Source organism: Glycine max, chromosome 13 (assembly GCF_000004515.6).
Source record: "Glycine max cultivar Williams 82 chromosome 13, Glycine_max_v4.0, whole genome shotgun sequence".
In the NCBI taxonomy this organism is placed as follows: Eukaryota; Viridiplantae; Streptophyta; class Magnoliopsida; order Fabales; family Fabaceae; genus Glycine; species Glycine max.
Genome location: NC_038249.2, coordinates 30,033,383 through 30,054,806, shown reverse-complemented (window position 1 = coordinate 30,054,806; position 21,424 = coordinate 30,033,383). Strand labels below are relative to the sequence as shown.

The following is a 21,424-nucleotide window of genomic DNA, read 5'->3' as shown; positions in this document are numbered from 1 at the left end:
CTCACTTTTCAATATGTTTTCCCATTCTGAAACAGATGATTTGTTGTGTAATAGACTTCCCATTGTCTTCAAGGCTAGAGGAAGTGCTTTACATTTTTCAACTATCTTCATAACAATCGCCTCGCACTCTGGATTTGGTTGAGGATTACCATCTTGAAATGCATGTTTGGATAACAACTACCAGCAATAATTTTCTTGTATGGCTGCAGGGGATGTTGTTCTGACCGAATGGTAGAAGAAACCTTCTCACTGCGTGTCGTGAGAAGAAATCTTTTATCTGCCAAATTTTCTTTTAGTCTTCTCTGAACCATTTCTAGCTCTCTACTATGATCAGTTGAATCAATAATCGTGTCAAGAATTGATCTTGATACGTTGAAAACATCAAATTTCTCTGAGACACAGACCGAAGCTTTAATATCAAATGTACCATCTATCCTTGAGTCATTGTATACAAGTTGGGCAAGTGTGGTCTTACCCAACCCGCCCATGCTCACTATAGAAAGTATTGATAGCTTCTTATCAGTGTCAGAAGTGAGCCATTCAAAAATCCTTTCTTTGTCATCATCTCTGTCACAAATATCACTTTCAACCACCGAAGATGTTGATTGTGGCACTTTACTACCCGATCCTGATCCAACTCCATCATCACTAGCCTTTTTCAAAGGTAGACTATTCATCTTGTTTTCTGTCTTTATTTTATTATTTTAAGAGACTTGGTACCATTTTCTGCACGTTTCCAAAACTTGAGTGCATCACCTAACTTATCATATTTTGCATAATTACATAAAATACTAATATATATACATATAGGAAAAGTATAAGATTAATAAATATTATATTATTTTCATCCAAAAAATTTTACTATTGGCTACAGAAAATAATTTTATATATTTTAATTATTCATATACAGATAAGACCTCGCACACTTTGTAAACACAATGTGAACGACTAATCATGCCTTTGTTTCAAGGTTTAAAGTCTTCTGAACATGAGGCAACATAATCCATTAATGAAAGCTTTAGAGAGTCTAGTCTAGTTCGGTGGCTAACTTATGAATAAATAAATCCAAGATATACATCGTACACATTTAATGAAGACTTCAGTGACCAACTTATCAATAAAGAAATTCAAGAAACCTAACATCATATATATATAAAAGCAATGACGGTGTGTTACTTATATAACCATGAAAACAATAATTTAAAATGTATGTGTAAAAATAAAAACTTAAATAGCTCAACAGAGAATAGAAAACTCTGATCAAACTAATTAAATAACTTAAATATACACCACACCATTAAGTTTATATATTAGGGGTGGCTAGATTCAGTGCAGGGTTAATGTACTGATGAATTAAGTAATAAGCAATTTTTATGAATGAATGTTACAATCTTCCCTACAATACTGACATATAACAGCAGCTGTATATTTCCATGAATGAATGAATCACTGATTCTGCTCCCTGACTTGGCTCTTGGGAAATTTTCGGAAAATACTGAACCTACTATATTATAGAATTTAGGAAAAAGGTTCCTTTAGAGCAAATAAGTGTATTTTATCTAATCACTACCAAAACCAGTATATCCAATCTTAATTAATTTAGGTCATGTTTGGATTAGAGTTGGAAAATATTTTTGTAAAAATTTTGATGTATAATAACCAATTTTAATGCACCAAATGAAATAAGAAAAAAAATGTTGCATATAGAATAAAAATACTTTTGAGCTCTCACAACTTTAATCCAAACATGCATTTAATTATACCATAATGATCTTATCTTACTAAACGATGATTTACATACATTTTATTTACTTTGTTCATTCAAGTACTATATGTAGAAATAAAACTGCTTTATTAGGAAATTAGGGAATAAATTGCACATTCAGTTGAAGTTTTCTTAATATGAAACAACTACCCTTATAAGAAAGAATAGCAGCTTCATTAATTGAAATCTTACAGTTACAGTATTCACATGGAGGAAATTTTACAAAAGAAGATCAACAACAGTGTAGTTCGATTAAAAACGAAAAAAAAGGAAAGGAAAAATATCAGTTATGGCCGCTAATTATACACCGAATGGGTAATTTTAATAATTCTGACAAAAAATGACACATTGGCAGCAATGTATATTCACAGAAAGCTAACACCAAAATGAAAAATTTTGCTGGTTCCCTTCTGTTGTACACATTCCTCTAAGCAGAAGAACTAGGTATTTTGTATTGTTTCTTCAGAAATTGAGAGGCTTCTGAGTCACTCCTGTGGCATAATATTCTTAATAGAGTTTTGGAATCAGTTCCCAATTTGCTTTTGCTACCTTGCATTTCCATGCCACTAGCAGATTTCAAGTCTTCAATCAACTCTCGCGTCTACAAAATAATACAGATCATTTTTCATGCTTTCTGAGACATGATTGTTGCAAGAAAATATTTTAGATCATTAATAAATTATAGCTGGTCCCACCAAGCTCAGATAAAGGAAGAAGATTGTATTAAGTTTGTCAGCAGTCAACATAAAATTTGTAGATACAACACTCACCTAGTGGGATAAGGCTTTTGTTGTTGTATTAAATTATAGGGTACATCAAACAGTGAAAACTAGTATATAAGAGAATTTAAATATAATGATGAATTTGACAACATAGCAATACCAACACAATCATTAACACCAAACATGGTCTTAAGATATGGCTAAGGCTATTTGATACCTAGCTAATCCAATACCAAACATGGGATATAGGTGAACCAACCTCATAGCCGTGCAACTTGATCACATGCCGAACACGTGCAACCTGATTTTCGACTACACCCCGAGGGAGGCCGTCACCTCCAGATATAAAGAATTCCTACAAAAAGCACGTCACCATTCACTGACTTTGAAGCATTAACCTACCCAAACTCTCAATTTTATAAGGAAAAAAAGTACAATAAATCCAAAAATCTAATTAGTCTGTTACAAATTGTAGATGACATTGAATTGACTAGATTAGATATGTAGATAACCTACCTTTAACACCTCCAGATCTTCCTCTAATAATTTTGCATCACCGGTGAAGAAAACTCTCGATGGACCCCCATCTAAGATAACACGGAGTAAGCCATCCTGGCATGCAGGAAAGTGTTAAAATCACAATACTAGTAATGAATTTATCAAAGACAGGCTAAGATACCAACCAATGATGCCTGAAGAAGACTTGTCACTATGCGATCCCTGAGAGGCTCCACAACAATATCACAAAGTTGGCTAAGTTCCTAAAATTATTCAAAATTGGTAACCTAATGATCAATTAAATATGCTAAAAATTGCTTTTTCAAAAAAAAAAATTGCTAAAAATTCCAGACTTTCTAGTGAATCCACATTAAATATGGTGAGTGATGCTTGTTAACAGACATTTAAAAACCTTTCAAATGAAAACAAACATAATGAATAATTTTTTTGGCCTTCTCAAAAGTGAAGCCCTCAGCGTCAGTATAGGCCTTAGAGACCTATGCATGCAGCCATGTTTTAACTTTTTACTTTATTTTCATTTATCAAACATAAATAACAATCTTGTGTACACAATGCATATAACATTACACATTCATTATTAACACAGCATGACTTAGTTCATGCAAAGCATAACATTGCATATACATTACATTTTTAAAAACTTTATGTTAGACTTCAGTGTGAATGAGAAAAAGATAAGTGCACCTGGTAACTGACTAAATGAATCTAAAATCTGAATTACAACGGAGAATAACAGGACTCAGGTATTTATAGCTCCCCCAAGTCTACTTTCACAGAAAACAGATTAACTGAGGTTAGTTACAGAAGCAAAAGTACCCTATTATTACATGAGTAACACTATAATACCCCTAAGCTCAAGAGGCATGTGATGCAGAAGAATCACCCAACTGAACTTGCTCAGAGCAACAAAACTAGTGGGAGAGAGAGCTTTAGTTAGGATATCAGCACACTGATCAGAAGCTAGCAAGGTGGATTTTAGTCTGCCAAACAAGGCCTGGGGAGCCTGTTTTAACCCTGTGAATAGATAGTTTTTAAGTCATTGTGAGGAGCCGAACAGTGACAGATTTAATCACCAGAGAAAGTGTCTCTGTATATTCACAACCAAATTGTTGATGAAACCCCTTGGCTACAAGTCTAACCTTTATTCTTATTTACTATATAATCAGCTTCTTCACCCTAAATACCCATTTGCAGCTAATAGGTACCCTTCCATAGGTTTGACTATGCCAAACTTAGCTCTAGTCTGCATAGGGCGAGTATTTTGTGGTCTAGAAGGTTCAGAAACAGGTGGTACCCATAAATGTGTGGCCATAGGCATAAGCCTTAGTTTTGTTTCCTATGCCTACTACAGCCATCTCTTTATACCCAAATTTGAATAAAAAATTCAGAATATCATCTGATAATTAAATGAGATTGATGCAATCTAAGACTCTACTTTTGACAACATATAATACTCACACAATGTATTTTCAATTAAAAGCAATCTAATAAGTATAATATAAAATAAAGACAAATTTCTATAAGATAAACATTACCATATCAAGTGGTTCTATAAGTGCATCCAACCTACATCCAGAGACACTGGGTTTATATAAGTTGTCCATAAATGGAACTCTCAAATCACAGAAGACAATTTTAGTTCCTGAAAGTTGAGAATTAACCCAATAAAGTGATTAGAGAAGTTTAATATGCAAGAAAAAAACAAAATGAGACAGAGATCCATATTCTCACCTGTGTACTCACAAATGCGGTCCATAGCAGCATTTATAACTTTTCTACTTCCCTCAAAGGTATCCTTTTGGGAAAAACTTTTGGACTTGTCATCAAAGGATTTCTCTATTGACAAGAGGATTGTAGGAAAAGTGTCAGAAATTAAACAGTATTCTGATCAATAATTATTATTATTATCATTTTGAGAAAGCAAGACATAAAAAGAGGAAACAAATGGAATATTGACATGTTCTCATGTATATAGAAAGATCAAAACTGGCATTAATAACAAACTTGTTATGCATAATCATGGTTGCATCAATGTATTGCAGAAATCATATGTTTCATTGATAGGTTGAAATGTTGAAACATATATTGCAATTCTGAATCTCTTAATTACAATAATAGAAATTTCATTTGAAGACAGAAAAAAGTTAAACTTTTACAGAAATTAGAGGAGAAAAAGTATTTTATGATGAATGCCCCTCACTGTCCATACACAGCCATGTGGTTATTTAATCATATGACAAGTGGCGAAAGAAACAAATTTCCTGCTTTCAGTAAGAGAATGAAAATGAAAATTACAGTAACTGGAAGAATTTGGAGGAAATAAAAGGAGCAAATAGGTACTGATGCAAAGAGAATAACAATATAGGAAAGAAAATGAAGTAGAGAAAATAATTCACATCCCACAAATCACTCCCAAAATGTAATTCAAGAACTGTCCCAAACTCAGAAATAAACCAAAAAAAAGTACATACACATCTTAAGATAATTTTGCAAGGATACTGATAAAACCTTGGGAGAACCAAATGGAATATTGGCATATCTATTGTAGTTGGAGAACCCTAAGCCCTATAAACCCCACACTAGAATCCCACACTTCTAATGTGGAACTTGTTAAGATTACATATTATTCCGTTAATTATGATTAGATAGCAATTAGGGATTTGTTCATTATCACTCAGATTAGATTGATTATATGTAATTAATGTAGATCCTATTTGCTCATTATAAATAAAGGATTAGTGTATGGTCATCCTCGACACACAACATTACAGTAAATTACTGTTATAGGACTTAAGTCCCATACATTGCAGTTGGATCCTATCAGACAACACCAATTCAATTGGATCCTATATTTGCTTTAAATTAGCACATTCTAAGAGGGAGAAGTTTAATTCATTTACCTTATTTTCTTTTCCTATAAGTACTTATTGAAGTTTATTAAAACAGAGCCAATATATCTCTTGGTATCCTCCACTCCCCACCAAAAATGGTGTCAAAATTTTAACAATTTTGTATTAATCCAGATGAATAAAGAGATTCGCATTCCTTTTTTCTAATAAAAGAATAAATTTATTAAAGAGGAGAGGCACATGTGAGTGGAGGATAAGAAATCCTCTTAAAAAAGGGAGAGGGGGCAGGGAAAAAAATATCTACAAGCCAAAGAGGCGTACAAATGCAACACAGCCATTCAATCTTTCTGAATTTCAGTAATGAAAATTTTCCTTAGAAAAGAACCAAAGGGATAACATGAACATGATCCTACACAATAAAATTGTAACAGTAAAGAGACAACCTCTAGACTTTCCTCTTTAAATAAATACACCATAGAATCATAAAAATAAATCCTTTATAGATATACATTTGAATAACTATCTTGAATGAGTGTTTTTAAGAATTATTCTTCAAAGAGTGCATTTTTAGGAATTTTTCTTCAACGAGAGTGCTTTAAGGGATTTTTATTAACCTGTTATTTCTTTCAATCTATCCCCTTTCATCTTTATTTCTAAATTGAATTTCAATATCTTTTAAGAGAAATTATCAATAGTTAAAAATAACCATGTATCAAGATATAAATTGTCTCATAAGTCTCAAATATATTTTATATCTTATCAATTTTTATTACAATATAATTTATATTTTCAAAAGTATTTATTTATTATATCCAAAAAATATTACCAAATCTAAGATTATCTTCAAGGATTAATTTCTCTATTTCCTAATTATCTCTTGGGATTAGTTTTCATATTTTCTCATGATTTGTTTTCCTAATTAGTTAAGATTAGGATCAGTATAAATAAGGGCTAGTGCTCCAGCTAGGTTTTAAAAACATATCAAACACATCAACACATTGTAATACATCTCAGTTAACATCAATTCCGTGTTTCATTCTCTTTCATCTCTATTCTCCACCTCTATACCGAAAAGCACCATAATTTTAATAGTCATACAAAACAAATACAGATATAACAGTTCAGCACATACTTATGAGTTTTTCTTGGGACCTTTTACTTGTCCATCGCTCCCAGATGTTGTCTTCCAATTTATTCAGATGACTAATTGCATACTGTAAATGGCAGAAAAAACTTAAATTAATGTCACAACATAATGAAAGAAGATTCAGCATATGCTGCCCAAGTATACGAGAGGTATTAAAACAACAAAATCCAATTCAGCATCATCTCCTTAAGACTGGACAATTTTAACAGCAGCACGGCAGCATCCATCAATAAACTACTATTAAAAAGGACTAAGAGGTTCCATCTAACCACATTTTTCTATTGGAAAAAAAATGCCATCCTTGATCCATTTTGTGGATTTCAAAAGCTTTAATAAAATGTTGATGAAAGAAAAAGACTTAGTAAAAATTATAAAAAAAAAAACTTTAACCACATTAAACAAGAGTGAAAATAATATGATAAGGAACAACAGCTGATTAAAAAGGTAGCTTGAAATGAGAAAAGAAAGAGATATATCCAACCACATAAACAAGAGTGAAAATACTCCAGTTACAACCAAGTTTGCGTGAACTCACGTATAATGTATTTAATTGAACACAAAGTGTTGGAGTTGCAAGGACACTAATTTGGCTGGGCCTTGTTTCATCAGGTTCAGGCACACGAGCATCAAACAGTTCCTTCTTTACAAAAGCCTTTATTCCAGCTTCCTTTTTGTATCGTGTAAGAATAGGCACAGGTGGTATCAGTTCCTCCTTGCTTGCTGTGTAATTGAAGGGACACCTTAAGATTCATAAGAACATAATGTCTATAGAACATGCATAATCTTAGCAGAGGATGAAAATTTGATATATAAGAAAATCTTTTGAGAAAACATTAGAAAAGTATGTTGAAAGAGATGCAAGGATTACACCATCTACTAATGAAGGTATAGTTATGAAAATGGTAAGAGTAAGAATGTAGGCAATACATTAACATGAGGTAAAATATTGTAACTTATCATTAAACAAAAACTTCACCACATCAGCCTCATATAGTTATCATGCTAATAAGACATCAAGTGAACATGATTAGAACTTTGAAATCGTAATAACAAAGCATAATAATTAAAAGGTGGTTTTTTTTTGGTGAACTATAATTAAAAGGTAGTTAACTTTATTTATAATTTATAACTAAGACTAAAATAAGAACATGTGAATTTGCTATTCTAGGGTCTTGGATACTCTTACACAATCAGACAGTTAATTTTCGAGAAAATAATACAGAGAAAATTCTTAACGAAAGCATTATATAGCATGAGTTGAGCCAGATCCCTCTAGAGGAAATAATTTTATGAATTTCATTTTCATGGAAAACAGATCATCCATCATTAAATTATGTCCCGCGAGAACTGTCAGCAAAAACCATAAATATTAAGTATCTACTTACCCAACTCATTAACTACATTATTTGCATACACTTGGAGAGCATTGTCAATGCCACGAAACAAGCTGTTCAATTCTGTAAACCTCATTGGAACTTTAAGACCAAAAAATTGATCAACCGTCTGCACCCAATAAGATATCAAATTAATAAAATTATTGTTATAATAAAAAAAAAGCTAATAGGTAACAGGCTCTGCTACAAAATCTCTAACCAAAAGAAAACAATATTTTATATGCTACTATTTCTCATCAGCACATTGTATAGACAAACAGTTATCATTGCACTGAAGTGACAATTAACCTCAGATCATGGTTGGGAAAATTCCACATACTTCCAAACACATTAAGAACACAAAAAGGGTCTAAATTTGATCTCTTGTACTTTTACAGGTGGAAAAAATGAAAGTGGAAAACTGAAAATGTCACATATTTCTATAATTTTAGGTGTCATTTAAGAAGGAAGCATCCATTTATAATATATTTAACTAAGTTTCCTACATACATTGCAGAATCAAGGTTCCAAATGATGTAAAAGAAAAAGAAAAATAATATCCATTTGCCTTGGAGGAGCAACTCGAGTACTTGAACTTTTTCCATTGTTAATTAGGTTACATTTTCTACATTTTTCTTTTTGAGGTATACAGAATTACAGTTTTTTTCTTATTACATGTAATACAAAAAGGAAAAGTGATGCAGAAATGGGAAAAATACATGATCCACACACAGACCAAGGTAGTGACTGTTCAAGTTGGTAGATCATGAAAAACTATTTGTTGCACAACCTTGTAATAAATCCCAGAAAGACTACCACATTCTTACCTCCTCAACAATCCTGTAAACTTCCACAATAGAACCAGCATGTCGTTGTTGAGGAGATATCGGGTCCCAATGCTGTGAAAGTATATTAAAAAATTATTAAAACATTTATTCAGAGAAGAAGCTTAGTAGAACTGTAGAAGCAGCATAGAAAGTGAAGAAAACTGAATGTTACACTATAGCAAAAGGAAAAATATTATTTTAACAATATATTCATATCTTGATTAGTTGATTTTATTTTTTATTACATATATATATATGGAGAGAGAGAGAGAGAGAGAATAAGATTAAATTAACTCAATCCTACACAAATGATTTTTTCATAGTGAATTTAATCCTTTTTAGCATCAGAAGGATTTTAGGATTTAAAACCCATCTCACTCAACAAATTTCACTCGATAAACCCAGCTGTTTTGAGATTCACAGAAAACCCCTATTTCACTCACCAACTCCGGTTCACTCTTCATTTTGAGCTTCACAGAAAACCCCAATTTTTAGTAATTCATTTTTACTATTTTTGAGAAGTGAGAACTTATGGGTGTGCACTATAAATTATTCACATTGAATCCATTATATTTAGTAAATTGGTCATCCCATCACCTGCTACTTCATTATACCAGGTTTGGGGTCAGCCATTCCACACCACTATCCACAATTAACTACTCTGATGCTAAGTTTGAATATACAACAGATATTACCCAAAAAAACTTCTAAAAATGAACAATGAAACTAGACCTTAAGAAAAGCCTGTGTCCCATCTTGTCACAAATAGACATATTCAAAATGCCAGGCATTTGACAGTATAGCACTGTTGATTAGGGGATTTACCTCTTGCTGAATAACCCGCTCTACCCAACCTAAAATTCTTCCAAGCTGTGAATTGACCCAACGCAACACCAATGTTCCAGATTTCATCTCAATCTATAACAAGAAAAAGGGGCAAGGACCAAAGTTTAGAATAAATAAAATAGGACTATAGGAGGATAGATGACAAAAAACTATTTGAAACATAAATGTGCTGAAACTAAATGACAATAGAAAACACATGTCAGTAGATAATCAGAATTATGCCCTCCAACTGTCAATCGCAACATGGCATTGGACCAACAAATCATGATTGATCTGAACATCCTTTTATCTCTGTTGACCTATTTAAATGAGTACAAGAATCAAGTATATGGAACATGTGAACAGGTTCTAATGTAAAAGAGATAGCAAGATATATATGATCAAATATACAATTTTGCCTACTCTAAAAGCAATTTATCCACCTAACCTGGTAGAGATTTAATTTCTTCAACAGGATCTCAGCATTTTCTTCATGGCATACAGATGTAATAAGTGCCATTATGAACTGCTCTAGACTTTCAGCTGCAGGAAATACAGAAATGACATCCTCACTTAAATGTTCTGCACTATCCAAAAAGGGTTTCTGAAAATACAAAAACAAATTTTCAGTCATTTTGAAGATATATTCCATAATGTGATCAGAAAAAATATAAACAAACCATATACACACTCACCAGTCTGTGGCCATAAAGTTTGTGAACTAATGATGCAGATACAACAGTTGCTTGAGGATGCCTCTGAGATAAAATAGGCAAGAAAGATGCTGATTCCTTTTTTAGGAACTTCTTGAGTTCTTCTGCAAGCAATGCCAAGGGATGCTCATGTGACATATCTACTCTGTCAACAACTTGCACTGTCTGCAGAAAGTAAAGAGATTCCATAAATATAAAGATAGGTATAAAATAAAAAGGAAACAAAAACAAACTGTAGTTTGCAATTAAAAACGATAGAAGTAAAAGCAAATGTCCCCATGCACATTCAAATCACATGGCAGAATCAAGAAAAAGACATAAAACAATTTTAGGTACACATTTGCTTCAAAATTCTATGATATATATTTAAAGCTAAAGACAAATTCTATCAAAATGTAAATATATAATTATAATTAAGTCATGCTTAAAAAAAGTCCACTTAAACATGTATATAATCAATAACAATGAATGGGAAGATTTATGAGTTGTCCGTCATTTATCAGTTAAGTGGAAGATAATACTGACTACCAAATTAGGATTTCAATGAACATGGAACTTGAACTTTCGATATTCAAACATCTTTGCAAATTAATACTCACCCTTGAAAATGCATTCTTAATTGATGATGATATATATATCTCTATCTGATCACGATCACTAATTGGCAAGGACTGTGTGCTCTGCAGGAAAAATGGTAAAAGAAACTTCTAATAAATGAAATTTATGCCTACCATAATATTTTTTACAAAATGATCTATCTAAAAGCAAAAGATATCATCAAACTGAATTACACACAGTTTCTGGTTCTTCCAGTAGAAGCCTCCTGGTAATCATTGCAACTGCTACAATCTTTTCCATAGTTGCTGAACCCTAAAAAGTATAAATTATGTAAAAAAAAATAAAAAATTAAAGGTGCAACACAAGATATTATAATTAATTGGTATAAAATCAAAAACAAAGTTTGGAAGAGAAAAGAAAAGGGGAGAAGACTTCAAGGGTATTTCTTTTGAAAAGAAAAACAAGGATGAGCATACAATCATAAGTTACAACAGCTAGTAATGAGTGGGAACATCTAAATACATGGTGAAATGATATATGTTAGCAACAGATGCAACACGAATCAATTTCTCTTTGGTATACTAAATTCAATGTTCGTTCTTGATGGTTTGAATTGACCAGAACCCCCGAAAGTCTTCTTACAGGAACACCCAACAAATTCTGGTGGCTACTTTCACAAATGCAGACATGGATTCCAACTTTAAAATATTATTAGCTGTGATTTGTGCACTTTTTTCATTGCAATCAAAATCATAACACTTAAATATTTACCAAAAAAAGAGGATGAAGAATGCTCCTAAAACATCGAATATCAAAAAAGTAAGATAAAACAAATTATTACTTCACAAAAGCTCTTCAACAATCAGACACAAACATATCCAAGTATCAGATCCGGTATTACCTAACAACCTAACAGTTGAACAAACCTCATTGAAATGCAGATGGTAATCTCCAAGCTGCTTGTCAGTCCATCTCTGAATTGGTGTTAAGAAAGACTGTAAGAAAGACATATCTCGTTCGCCTTCAACCTTAGAATGCAAGCTTTTCAAGTGCAACCTCTCTTGTTGGCCTCTTTGCTCCATCAGTGGTATTTTATTTAATTGCTCAAGAGCATGCAGCAAAACCCCATGCTCCCTTGTGATAACATACTGCATCCCCATAATAAAATAAAGTAATATAACATAAATAATGATTAAAGAAAGAGTCGTGCCACATTATTCAACAAATATTAGCTAATCAAATATTACAGTAATCACAAAATGAAATAAAAATAAAACAGCCAAACAGTAACAGAAATTAAGCTGAATGGCATGTAGTCAGCATATCCCAATGAGTCAAATTTCAACCAAGCAACCTTAATCTTGATTACCAGAAAATTAAAGACTTCTTTGTTTTGATTAGATCAAGATGATGAAAGAGACACAGGCATATTAAAAATTAAAAAGGCAAACATCCAAGGAAAATAGATTAATAGATTATGCTAAATTCAAATGTTTACTTGAAATATATTAACAGTTTGTAAACATTCTGAAGTTCAAAATTTTCATGCTCATTTTGAAGTTGTCAGAAAGAATATAAATAGGGTAACAGCTGTACAGTGTCTAGTATTTATAGTAATCAGGGTAACTACACATGGATTCACTCATACATCTCTTAGTTTTCTCCTTATTCAACAAAAGCTTTATGGCACCATCCATATGAATCAGTAGAGAAAATGGAGAACGAAAAATTAGTAGAAATGAATCATTATGTATCTATGGAGAGTGAAACATGAAAGGAAAAACACAGAAAAACAAGGCCACAGTGATAATAGGCAACTAGTTTTAATCCTTGCAAAATATGTTTGTTTTTTTTTTGTCCTTAAAGCGCTTTCGATAGCATTTTTTTGACTGTTCAAAGCACTTTTTTCTATTCAAAGCACTATCTAAAGTGTTTTAAGGACAAAAAACAAAATAAACACATTTTGCAAGGACTAAAATGAAAAAAAAATTGCAAGGACGAAAATGAAAAAAAGAACACTAAAATGCAGGGACGAAAAAAGTAGTTAAACCTTTTTTATGGTAATTACAAATACATTGAGGCAATCAACAACAGTACAGTATAGAAGTCCAACCCCAAGTCTCCAACTATAAAATTGACAGTGGTTCTTGAAAATAACATTAAAAGAAAATGTGATGCTATACCTGACGAAATAAAACCCATGCATAGCAGGTTTGATGGATTGTCTCCGTGATTCCTAAAACTCTCCAAGTCGACTTCAAAAGTTCAAGAATTTCTTCCACTTCCTAGAAATTAGGTGACCCACAGATGACAATTCAGAATCTACAAAAATTGATTCAATCTAATTTCTATTTCTCAAATAAAAGTTTCATTATAATTATTCCTTCTTGATAAAATAGAATCTTAGCTGCAGATTGCAACTAAATACATGTTACACAATAACCCTCTGTTTCCTTTCCCTTCCACAACAGCCCATACTCAGGAAATATTCAGCAAATAAAAAAAACCAGGAAGCATAGCTTAGTGATAACAATTTGAAGGATGTAATGGCTCAACTGATGCTATAATCTGGCCTTGGAAAGTAAAAGACACCAACCTCTGTCAGCTTTCCTTCATCTAGCATGTCAAATACACTTAAAAGTAATTTCTCATATAGTCTGACATTTAAGTGGTAACCATCTGCCCAATGGCATATTTCACCAGTTAAGTCACCCCGAGCTGGCCTCTCAGCAAGTGGAATGGCAATCTCCCTTAGGGATCTCAAGCATTCTGTCCTTTGAAGTTCACCAGTTGAAGATGGGAGAAACTTAAAAACAAAAAAACAAAATAAAATAAGAAGAGTAAAATGAAACAAGCATGACTATTAAAATCATGTAAGCCACATCCAATCAGGCATGATACAAAGGAAAGCCATTTCTTATGACCTAATGCTAACAGAGGATACAGTAAAAATATGAACATCCAAATGGAGAATCACACACCTCTGCTTCTTCAATCTTGGCCAACAGAATCCTCAACTCATTTGTCTTGCGTCCAGATTCACCAAATCCAACGGCAGGGTGATTAACAAGCCCCTCCTCTAAAACTTTTAACTGTAATGACACAAATTGGGAAATGATCAACAAAAAAGAAATATTATGATACCAGCATCCTCATCTTCCCATCAACATATTTACAAGCTAATAGAGTATATGAAGGAGAGAAGAGAATATTCTATAATGGATTTCACTACCTGCCTCTTTTGCCAACGTATAAAAGCCTTCTTATCAGAAAATTCTGAACGTGAAATACAGCAAAGCAACTCCAAAGGAATCAATAGAGTATCCATCCTTTTCCCCACCTTTCCCACCAGAGCATTTAGCAAGCCTTGTCTTGTTCTAATATCCATTGACTCGGATATCTGCATCCAAAAATTATCTATAAATATGGGTGCAGGAAGCAAAAAACATAAGCAAACACAAATTCAAGATTTTGCTGATTTACATGGTTTCCAAACATTAGCTGTCTCATTTTAGCAAAATAATAATAAGATTGCTAAAACATGCATGTGTAGGGAAAGTTTTAGGCGAGATCAGTAGAAGTCCAAATAAAGAGAGTATATCAGATGGAGGGTAGCCATAGCGATAGCACTAGAGGTAGAGGGAGACCAAGAAAAACTATATGCAAAACTATTAAGAAGGATTTAGCCATAGCGATAGCACTAGGTGACATCAGTAAAAGTCCAAATAAAGAGAGTAGATCAGTTGGAAAAGAGATTGGTTACTATATAGTTTTGGAGATAAATTTTTAGGCAAAGAGTTATAACTACGAGTATGAATCCAGAATAAGGAAAAAGAAACAGAATCCAGAATGTATATTGAGCTGATCACAGATTCAAAACCTATCAAACTCCAAGGAGCCTTAGCTCAAGCAACACAAAGTCTCTCTAGGGATTGACTCCCAGTGATTTCACTTTACCTCCACTTTAGCTACTAAAACTTAGACCTTCCTAACCAAAAACAAACAACAAAACCCAAAAAAAAGGAACAAACGAAAATTCAGCTGTTATCACCATATGATAATTAATTTTACATAACCACAATAGACAAGCCTCCAGAGTCCATCTCAGTAAATGCCAAATTCAGCCTCAAAACCACCAACCTCAGTGAAAAGAGGTAGCCACAGTATTATAAAAGGTTTTACTAAAATATGATATTCATTAGAGAAACCAAAGGCCCTTACACAATATAAGAGTACACTACGGTATGCTGCAAAAATAAATAAATAAACATAATGGTGGAAAAAATCAGTGGAAAAGGATCAAAATATAAGTAAATGGAACCTGAGCCCCTATATACCTCCATCTGAACACGCATGGTTTCCAACAAGCCAACTAATCCAGGAGCATTCTGGGACTGGGATACAACACTTCCACTTTTGCTGCGCCCAAGCTTCCTAATCAAGCTGGATTTTTTATCTTTCTTTTTTTCTTTTGATGGGACAATCAGACCCCTGATAAACAAGAAACAGATCAAAGTTTTCACAAATAGAATGAAATACACATAAAAATCTTTCTCAAGGAAAAGAGATCCTCTCAAATTAAACATATATTGGTAACATACCCTGTGGCTCCAGCACAAGCCAAGAGGATCTCATATGCAGTTTCACGAAGATCATCATCTGAGATGCCTAGAATCAGTAAAAACCACAAATCAGGAAAGTTCATGATAGCTTTGGTTTAAACCTTTCAATTCAAATTTGAGGCATAAATCATCCAAAAGTTATATCTTAGTATTTTTCTATAAAAGAAGAAATTATTATAGGATACTATGAAGTATGAGATGTACAAAGGAGGATAAGAAGTCCTGCTAGTGTTACAAAACCATCATCCCAAAAGAAACCTCCAAAATATCTATGGATATCAATAATAGACACACCCCCTAAAACAGCCATGGGCTGACACCAGATAGAATCCAAAAAAACTACTCTGCTAAAAAAATATGAGAAGGGAGAATTTTCTGGTTAAGACGTGTCCTTGACCCATACAAAGGCACAAGTGTAATCATAGAAATGTTGGATGCCTCAATTATACAGGTTTCCACCATAGCAATGACTTCTATGACTCAGCAATAAACAAATGATGGCTTCATGTATGACAGTTTATCTTACAACCATTGCTAACACTGTTGGTTCATTCAATTTTCTTAATCATATGTCTCCCTTTTTTCATGATATTGCACATATTTCAAATCAAAATATTGTTCATCTGATAATATTTAGACGGATCAGGAGTTGTGAGGAACTGAGGATGAAAGAACTTATCCAACAGATAAGTTTTCTACCTGTGGAGAAAGAAGGCAATTTCACTGCAAGATCAGAAGCATCATTAAGAGTCCTTTTAGCTCTGAAACCTTCAACCACCGCAACATCATCATCATCCTCAAAGTCTTCAATATCATCCACAGTTAGCTCCTTTTCTTGAGTAGAGTCAAAAGACTCCGATCTCGATACATTAGAAACAATTGGGGATGGTGGAAAAACAGGAGGAGTGGAAACAGCGACAGGAGGCACTGCAGTTGGAACAGTTGGTGGTGGCCTCCTGGGAGGAGAACCTGAAGACCCAGGATCAGTGACCAAATAAAACTCACCAACTGAACCTGTATCACTCTGTGAAAGCCAGAAGCATTTAAAATCCACACATGATCCTCACAAACAATTAAAAACATAAGCTTTAAATGAAATGAAACTTATAAAGCATGTCATGACAGTAATTAAATTAGCTCAATAGTTTTAAAGATGCATCATATTTGTTTCCAAGTATTATAAAACGGAAGAGTTGACAGACTAGCCATAACATGTTTTAAAAGGCAAAATGCAGACATTTAAACATAATAAGGAACTAAGAATTATTATAGTATAAAATTATCACCAGCAAGTGTACAAGCTAAATCAGTACTTCATTCATAATATCAATACATAAAAATGTGTATAAATGGACATACATACACAAATACACAATTGAAAAAAATATATCAACATCAAAAAGACCATATCATAGAGATATAATTAGGGCCTGGTAGTTGGGAAGGGGGGGCCTTAAGGGTGAAGGGGGGGAGCAGTCGCGGGTTCAAATCCCCCCACTGAAAATTTTAACAAAACTAACAAACTAACATTTGCTGATTTTTTTTTAAAAAAAACGACCATATCATAACATACCATTTGGGGTAACCCAGTATGATCATGATAATCTCTAATTGCTTCTGAAAGTTCAAGCAATGTACCTGCATTGAAGAAATTTACAAATAAGACAAGGTAAACAAAACTAAAAAAGAGAAGGATGATAACTGATATGCAAGGCAACGGACCGAATTCAACTCACTCTTTTTGGCACAGTTGAGGACATAATCAACACTGACTTGATCTAGATCCACATCATCCAGTGTAACTGCACCAGGTGGCATTACAACTTTCTTGATTAAGCTCCCTGAAAGTATAAAATCAAGAAGCACTCTTCTGTCCCTCCTGTATCTCTGGAGAAGCTCTATGGCATTCTCTCTGCAATTCATCAAATCACCACAAGTAAGGATCACATGATAATAACTCCACTTAGCAGAATTAGGGGTACCAGAAATCTAACAAGCAATGAAAGAACAAAGAAAGAGACACTTACTCTTCCATTGCTTATAACTTCAGCAATTCTGCTATTTCAGCAACACAAAGTGCTGAAAACAATTATCAAACTGAAAGTTAAAAGATATTATGAAGCATACAAAACCAAAAAATCAAACATTGAAAAACTAAAACCATGCATTCCCAGTATGAATCAAAGTAATTCCAAAAAAAAAATGAAGAAGAAAATTGATATTAAACAAAACCCGAGATCAGATTCGACCCAGTTCAGATTGTTCATGCATTTCATCAAAAGTGGAAAACTAGAACTTTCAACAAAAAAACAAGAAACCAAGTTGTTGTTTTTTCCTGTGGGGTGGTGAAACACTTGACAATAACCCATTGTGATTTTGAAGCAGTAGTAGTTACCCTTTCTTTTCAACTGAACCAGAGAGAGAGAGAGAGAGGGTTACCTGAATGGATCTTGAAAATGCGGAGAATGGAGAAGAGGGAAAGAAGAAAAAGTCAAATGGGTATGTGAATTGTATGCGAAAATTGAAGCTTTTTTGGTCACTTGAGTGTGGAGCTGTGATGATGACTTTGTGAGTGATAGCAGAGCTAACTAGGCTGAGCTGTGAGAAGAAGAAATAGGAGCAATTTTGAGTTCTCAATTTTAGGCTTTGGATCTAATCCAGTCCATGTTTTATTTTTTTTTCTTTCAGAAAATGAAAATTTTATGTAGATCTGCGTTTAATCACCTCATCTTTGACTTGTCCTTTCATATCTCAAATATTCTCATAAATTTGACGGACATATCTTAAATCGATTATGAAATTAATACTTGATTAAGTATTTAATTACATTTAAAAAAAATTCATTAAAGTATATTTTTATTATTTAATTGGAGTGGTGATAATTAAGAATTAACCATCACTATATATAATATTATTCTTATATTTTAGTTTTTTAACCAATTTGATTAAGATTTTTACCTCACAGTTTAGAAAAAAAAAATTGATTCTCCGTATAAATTTCAAGATACATTTACATGTTCGATCCTTTGAGGTGATTATGGAACTAATTTTTGGGACTTAATCACTTAAAATTCATTGTCATTTCCTAAAATTGTATTAATATTATTTAGTTGGAGGGATGATAATTAAGAATTAATCATCACTATATATATTCCTGATTCTAATCTACCTGTAAAAGCGACACTGCCGTTGGGAAACCTAGTTGCAATTCATCTTGTAAAAGGTAGCAAAAAGAAAAGAATCTGGTCAAAAACTTATGACAATAAACGATAATTTTGAAAACAAGATAAGAAATCATCTCCGTGTAGCTTACACTAATTATGACACTATGAAAAATTATATATAAAATTAAATTATATTTTATCAATTATATGCTTGAATTATTATTATGCATCATTATAATTATTTGTAAAATTTTGAAAAAAATGAACATCAATTAAAAAAAAATCAAACAATTTATATTTTAATATATTTTAAATATATATATATATATTACTTCATTTTTTATGTACATAAATAAGATTTTAAATAGTTTTAATTAATATAATTTACGTGGAAGCTAGGAACTTTTAATTTAATATTAGATTTTGAAATAAAATTATCTAATTAAAAATTCTCGAATAATATAATAATTATTATAAGTTGTACCAGTATAATTTAATTTTTTTTCTCATTTTAAATTATCTATAATATATTTTTTTAATTCTCTATTTTTCTTACTTATTAAATATTTTTATATTTTAAAATCATTAAATTTATGAGTTTATTTTCCATGCACTATTTTTGTCTCTGCAAAATCCCCAAAACTCTAGACTTCAAAGCAAAGGATCTACAATCACTCTTAGGACATTTCCTTTGTTTGATTTTTGCTTTCACAAAGCTCCTAAAAAAACAAAACAAGACCAGACATAAAAGGATACTAGCAAATCCTAATTAAACCAAGTTTTTTTATTGAAATTTTACTCAAATCAACATAAACATAATTCAAAAACATAAGAATATCAACTAATTGTTCCAAAACGACACTAAAATATAGAAATATATGACAATTATCGGTTAGCAACCTCTTCTTCTTGCCATGCTTAATTGCTCGCATAATTTGGCAGACATTCTTCATTATATCCGCAATTGTTCCCATGCCAAGGACGTGTGGTCTAGGCTTGATTTCCTATCCCAACCTTTCTTCTTTGATCCTAATCCTCACTCTTGGACTAATTAAGAAGCAGTTGTTGGGTGTTAAAAGCTATCTCTTTGTGGCAGCCTCTTGGTGGATCTGAAAATGGCGCAATAACAATTTTTTTTTATGAAGACAATTGGGATATACAACAAGTAATCCACAAGATTATTACATGATGGCATTCTTTTATATGATAAAGATCAGGACAAGAGTGCAACTCCACTTTTGTGCATCCCAAAGTGGTATCCCTCTCCAGTGGAATGTTATAAATTAAATGTGGTCGGGATAATGGTTGTTTTACATGGCTAGGAGAATACGTGGGACAAAGGTTTAAGAACAATTTGTTGTGAAATGAACAATTTAGAGGTGATGAACATCATTGTATTTTTAGTATTTTTAGTAGGTTTCATTATTCTCATCTATCATTTTTTAATTTGTTTTAATACTATTAACTAATTTTCTCATTTGTTAATTAACATACATAATAAAATAAAAATATCAACGACGCATAAATTTAGCTAAAAAAATACATACATCATAACTAAAAAAATATACTATAATTTTCTTCAATTTATACAATTTCCTTTATCTATATATATCTCTTAAAAAATTTATTTTAATAAAAAATTATTTTTAGAATCAATTAAAAATATATTTATATAATATAATATTTGTATTATTTTAGTAATAAATTAAAATAAAAATTTTAAAATACAAATTAATGAAACACAAAAAGAAAGATGCACCATACGGAAGGGATAGCCAATCACGACTTTCCAAAGATGATGAAAACTAGTGTAGTTTGAGTATTATAATTCAAATAGGTGTATTTTGAGAAGGAGCTGAAGAGAGGTCTACTTCTGTAAAAAAAAAAAAATCATATTATTACCCTTCTTCTCTCTCTTTTTTGTAATTTTTAGTGCACTCAATTTCCAAGTTTAAAACACTCAAACATGGGTCACTATTAATATTTTTTTTTCTTACCCTGCGCAATGCACAAGCTACTATCAAGTTAGTCAATCATTCTAGATAGAATTTAAAAAGGTTGCTTGTAAGATGCCCCAACAAATATGGGTTTTTGATTAGTCTTTAAGTCAAGTCTTAAAAATAATCTATATCAAATGAATAGGTCAAATTTTTTTTTTTTAAAAAAAGGTCAAATTCATTCTTTTAATTTGAGAAACAAGTTAATATTAGGGTGTTGCTAGGTACACCCAACATTATTACTGGTGCACCCAACACTTAAGAGAAAAAGATTGAAATACCCTTGATCCGTAAGCCTTTTAAGTTGATCCGTAAAAGACTTACAGATCAACATGATTCGTAA

The 21,424-nt window shown here is 32.2% G+C and overlaps 1 protein-coding gene across 2 annotated transcripts; it reads right to left on the bottom strand.

Annotated features, from left to right (window-relative positions):
• Window positions 1-1,920: 1,920 nt before the first annotated feature.
• Window positions 1,921-18,615, bottom strand: LOC100813299 (protein unc-13 homolog). 2 transcript variants are annotated; one of them, XM_014765673.3, is made up of 27 exons: window positions 18,360-18,615; window positions 17,948-18,017; window positions 17,657-17,832; window positions 17,494-17,558; window positions 16,620-16,944; window positions 15,900-15,966; window positions 15,636-15,789; window positions 14,531-14,698; window positions 14,280-14,390; window positions 13,895-14,104; window positions 13,482-13,583; window positions 12,225-12,446; window positions 11,536-11,610; window positions 11,340-11,420; window positions 10,723-10,905; window positions 10,476-10,631; window positions 10,028-10,120; window positions 9,203-9,274; window positions 8,388-8,505; window positions 7,538-7,722; window positions 6,988-7,069; window positions 4,738-4,842; window positions 4,542-4,648; window positions 3,171-3,248; window positions 3,004-3,099; window positions 2,747-2,842; window positions 1,921-2,366 (listed from the first exon to the last, which is right to left on the bottom strand). In XM_014765673.3, the coding sequence occupies exons 2-27, from the start codon at window positions 17,953-17,955 to the stop codon at window positions 2,193-2,195; spliced, it is 3,309 nt and encodes a 1,102-aa protein (XP_014621159.1). In that variant the 5' UTR covers window positions 17,956-18,017; window positions 18,360-18,615; the 3' UTR covers window positions 1,921-2,192. The 2 variants fall into 2 exon arrangements, with proteins under 2 accessions (XP_014621159.1, XP_006594370.1); XM_006594307.4 differs by having other exon boundaries at window positions 17,948-17,999.
• Between the last annotated feature and the right edge of the window lie 2,809 nt (window positions 18,616-21,424).